General features: G+C 44.7%; 1 protein-coding gene across 1 annotated transcript; it reads left to right on the top strand.

Moving 5' to 3' along the window:
• The first annotated feature begins 541 nt into the window (after positions 1 to 541).
• Positions 542 to 2,687, top strand: LOC125091611 (RNA-binding protein EWS-like). Its single transcript, XM_047715292.1, has one exon. It carries the CDS (start codon positions 542 to 544, stop codon positions 2,510 to 2,512), a length of 1,971 nt encoding a protein of 656 aa, XP_047571248.1. The 3' UTR covers positions 2,513 to 2,687.
• The last annotated feature ends 2,432 nt before the right edge of the window (positions 2,688 to 5,119 follow it).

Here is a 5,119-nt window from a genome sequence, read left to right as displayed (position 1 = left end):
TATTTATTTATTTGACAGAGAGAGAGATCACAAGTAGGCAGAGAGAGGCAGAGAGAGGAAGGGAAGCAGGCTCCCTGCCTAGCAGAGAGCCCGATGTGGGGCTCGATTCCAGTTCCCTGGGATCATGACCCGAGCCGAAGGCAGAGGCTTTAATGCACTGAGCCACCCAGGTGCCCCTCTTCAAGAAATTCTTATAAGAAAACTAGATAGGCGGTAGGTAACTCTGAATTTTGAACACTCAAAAAACATGAATTGTGTACAACAGCTTGTTAGCGTGTAAGAAGAATTGCATCAGATTAACAATGTAGTTTTTCTCAAGGAGTAACCATAGATACAGTCTAAAGAAAATAGTACCTGTTTTTATCTGTAAAATCACCATCTGGTGGCTCTCAGATACTCTTACAGCCTGGTGTCCATATGTTCCCGGGACAAACTGCCAGCACATCAAAGGGAAGACTGGTTAAAGAGAGATCATCCATAAAGACTCTATATGAAGATAGAAGAGACTTAAAAGTGTATGTTTTAAAAAATAAGGCTGTAAATGGCGTCCACGGATTACAGTACATACAGCCAAGCTGCAGCCCAGCAGGGCTACAGTGCATACACCGCCCAACCCACTCAAGGATATGCACAGACCACCCAGGCATATGGGCAACAAAGTTATGGAACCTATGGACAGCCCACTGATGTCAGCTATACCCAGGCTCAGACCACTGCTACCTATGGGCAGACCGCCTATGCAACTTCTTATGGACAGCCTCCTGCTGGTTATACTACTCCAACTGCCCCCCAGGCATACAGCCAGCCTGTCCAGGGGTATGGCACTGGTGCTTATGATACCACCACTGCTACGGTCACTACCACCCAGGCCTCCTATGCAGCTCAGTCTGCTTATGGCACTCAACCTGCTTACCCAGCCTATGGGCAGCAGCCGGCAGCCACCGCACCTGCAAGACCGCAGGATGGTAACAAACCCGCTGAGACTAGTCAACCTCAATCTAGCACAGGGGGTTACAACCAGCCCAGCCTAGGATATGGACAGAGTAACTACAGTCATCCCCAGGTACCTGGGAGCTACCCCATGCAGCCAGTCACGGCATCACCATCTTATCCTCCTACCAGCTACTCCTCTACACAGCCGACTAGTTATGATCAGAGCAGTTACTCTCAGCAGAACACCTATGGGCAGCCGAGCAGCTATGGACAGCAGAGTAGCTATGGTCAACAAAGCAGCTATGGGCAGCAGCCGCCCACTAGTTATCCCCCCCAAACTGGATCCTACAGCCAGGCTCCAAGTCAATATAGCCAACAGAGCAGCAGCTACGGGCAGCAGAGTTCATTCCGACAGGACCACCCCAGTAGCATGGGTGTTTATGGGCAGGAGTCTGGAGGATTTTCCGGACCAGGAGAAAACCGGAGCATGAGTGGCCCTGATAACCGGGGCAGGGGAAGAGGGGGATTTGATCGTGGAGGCATGAGCAGAGGTGGGCGGGGAGGAGGACGCGGTGGAATGGGCAGCGCTGGAGAGCGAGGTGGCTTCAATAAGCCTGGTGGACCCATGGATGAAGGACCAGATCTTGATCTAGGCCCACCTGTAGATCCAGATGAAGACTCTGACAACAGTGCAATTTATGTGCAAGGCTTAAATGACAATGTGACTTTAGATGATCTGGCTGACTTTTTTAAGCAGTGTGGAGTTGTTAAGATGAACAAGAGAACCGGACAACCCATGATCCATATCTACTTGGACAAGGAAACAGGAAAGCCCAAAGGTGACGCTACAGTATCCTATGAAGACCCACCAACTGCCAAGGCCGCTGTGGAGTGGTTTGATGGGAAAGATTTTCAAGGGAGCAAACTTAAGGTGTCTCTTGCTCGGAAGAAGCCTCCAATGAACAGCCTCCCGGGTGGCATGCCGCCCCGTGAGGGCAGAGGGATGCCGCCGCCCCTCCGTGCAGGTCCGGGGGGCCCAGGAGGTCCTGGGGGCCCCATGGGTCGCATGGGAGGCCGTGGAGGAGACAGAGGTGGCTTTCCCCCAAGAGGGCCCCGGGGTTCCCGAGGGAACCCATCTGGAGGAGGAAATGTCCAGCACCGAGCTGGAGACTGGCAGTGCCCCAATCCGGGTTGTGGAAACCAGAACTTTGCCTGGAGAACAGAATGCAACCAGTGTAAGGCCCTGAAGCCTGAAGGCTTCCTTCCACCACCCTTTCCACCTCCTGGCGGTGACCGTGGCAGAGGTGGCCCTGGTGGAATGCGGGGCGGAAGAGGCGGCCTCATGGACCGTGGTGGTCCTGGTGGGATGTTTAGAGGTGGCCGTGGTGGAGACAGAGGGGGCTTCCGTGGTGGCCGGGGCATGGACCGAGGCGGCTTTGGTGGAGGAAGACGGGGTGGCCCCGGCGGACCCCCTGGACCTTTGATGGAACAGATGGGAGGAAGAAGAGGCGGGCGTGGAGGACCTGGAAAAATGGATAAAGGCGAGCACCGTCAGGAACGCAGAGACCGGCCCTACTAGACGCAGAGACCCCGCAGAGCTGCATTGACTACCAGATTTATTTTTTAAACCAGAAAATGTTTTAAATTTATAATTCCATATTTATAATGTTGGTCACAACATTATGATTATTCCTTGTCTGTACTTTAGTATTTTTCACCATTTGTGAAGAAACATTAAAACAAGTTAAATGGTAGTGTGCCGAGTTTTTTTTTTTCCTTCTTTTAAAGATGGTTGTTAACTAAGACTAAATAATGGGAACCCCTTGTGAGCATGCTCAGTATCATTGTGGAGAACCAAGAGGGCCTCTAACTGTAACAATGTTCACGGTTGTGATGTTTTTTTTTTTTTTTTTAAATAAAATTCCAAATGTTTATAAAAAAAAAATAAGGCTGTATTTTTAAGTTGTGATAGCTTTTCCAATCTTTTTCCAAAATTTTATGCCCATTACCAAACGACATTCCCCCCAAATAGTTCTTTTTTTTTTTTCTTAAAGATGTTATCTATTTATTTGACAGAAAGATCATAAGTAGGCAGAGAGGGAGGGGAAAGCAGGAGGCAGGCAGAGAGACAGGGGGAAGCAGCCTCCCCACTGAGCAGAGATCCTTATGCAGGATTCGATCACAAGACCCTGAAACCATGACCTGAGCTGAAGGCAGAGGCTTAACCCACTGAGCCACCCAGATGCTGGTGCCGGTGCCGCACCCCCCCACCCTCCCACCAAATAGTTCTTGAGAACATACTTAAACTTTGACAAGTTGATCATTAGTAAACAGAATCTCCTGTTTGATGGTATATTTTAAATGTTGAGTGAAGATGAGCTTTTTTTTTCATATTATTTTGGTTTACTTGTATTTCTTTTTTACTGAAGTGTCTGAATATGTAATTTTCCAGCTTTTCTGGTTTTGTATTTTTTCTTATTACTTGTAAGAAGTTTTTGAATATTAAGAAAATTAAACTTTCATCATATAAACTGCCATTTCTACCTGGTTTGCTATGTGTCCTTTCTTTTTTTTTTTTTTTTAGTGTTGTTTTAACTATGAGGAAGTTTAATATAATCACATTTTACCCATCTGCTCATAATGTCTGAATTTTGTTTCTAGTTTAGAAAGTCCTTCCCAACCTACACCCTTTAATTTAGTAAGTCCATTTCAGGGCATTTGTCTCATAAATATACTTTCCAAAATGAATTGAAAATTATGTTCAAAAACATACTGCACCAATAGGGGATCGGTCAATAACATATGCTAATTCCATAAAGAGAAAATGTGTGGGGTAGTTTAAAAATGAGTATATAGGGGGAACTGGATGGCTCAGTGGGTTAAGCATCTGCCCTCGGCTCAGGTCATGATCCCAGGATCTTGGGATTGAGCCCTGCTTTGGGTTCTCTGCTCGGCAGGGAGCCTGCTCCCCCCCCCACCCCCGCCTGCCTGCCTCTCTGCCTACTTGTGATCTATCAAATAAATAAATAAAGTCTTTGAAAAAAATGAGTATATATATATATATATATATATATACACACACAGACACACACATATATACTTATATACATATATATGTATAGCTATATATATATACACACATATAAGCATATATGTGTATATATATATATAGCTTTTTCCAAAATCATTGGAAAGATTTGGATTTTGGAATTTTGGAAAGATTTTCAAGTTATATTGTTAAATGATATAATAGAATTATAAGACAAAATATAGTATGACTCCATTTGTGTAAAAAGAAAAAAGAAAAAGACTTAAACCTAAATCATATTCTTTTATATTCTTAGAAATGGTCTGGAAAGTTACATAAAAATGTGTGAACAGTGGTTACTTTTAAAAAGTTGGGCTGGAAAACTCCAGGTATGTGTGGGAAGGAGGATTTAATTCTCACAGTAAACTCTCCTATGTTGATTGAATTTGTATCTTGCCTGTGTGCTGTTTTTATAATAAAGAATGAATAAATGAATATTAGACAAAATTAGAGGATAAAGAATGAATATTAAGATAGATACACTTTGAAGATATGAGAGTAGCAGCAGATAGTCTCTGAATCTTCCTGAATCACCGCAGTAAAGGCAGACCAACTAGACTTAAAAACCAAAATCCATGGACCCCATAAAAAAATTACACAAGTTGACAAAGTATTCTCAAGAACCTTAAAATATCAGAGAGTGTGGATAAGCTGTCAACAGCCATAAGACCAGCATCATATCAGCATGTGTGTGTGTGAGAAATCAGAGGGATGTGGCATTTGACAAACCAAAGTACAAGAGATCACCAAAATAGTTAACAGGTGTGCTGTGGAAGGCATGGTGGGTGAATATGAGACCAGCATCTAAATTGCAGAAGTGGCGCCTGAGTAGTTCAGTTGGGTAAGCGTCAGACTCTTGACTTTGGCTCAAGTCATGATCTCAGGGTCATGAGACTGAGCCCCATGTTGGGTTCCACGCTCAGCGTGGAGTCCACTTATCCTCTCTCTGCTCCTCCCTCCTCCCCCACTCTGTCTCTCTCTCAAATAAGTGAATAAATAAAATCTTAAAAAAAAAAAAACATCTTCAGAAGATTCTGGTCAAGCCAATAGTTGGTCACTAGAAGAGGTCAGCCATAAGGTCTGAAGAGACTGAGAAAT

The sequence above is a fragment of the Lutra lutra genome, chromosome 2 (genome assembly GCF_902655055.1).
Source record: "Lutra lutra chromosome 2, mLutLut1.2, whole genome shotgun sequence".
In the NCBI taxonomy this organism is placed as follows: Eukaryota; Metazoa; Chordata; class Mammalia; order Carnivora; family Mustelidae; genus Lutra; species Lutra lutra.
The sequence above is the reverse complement of the archived record's forward strand: the minus strand, read 5'-3'. Positions and strand labels throughout refer to the sequence as shown.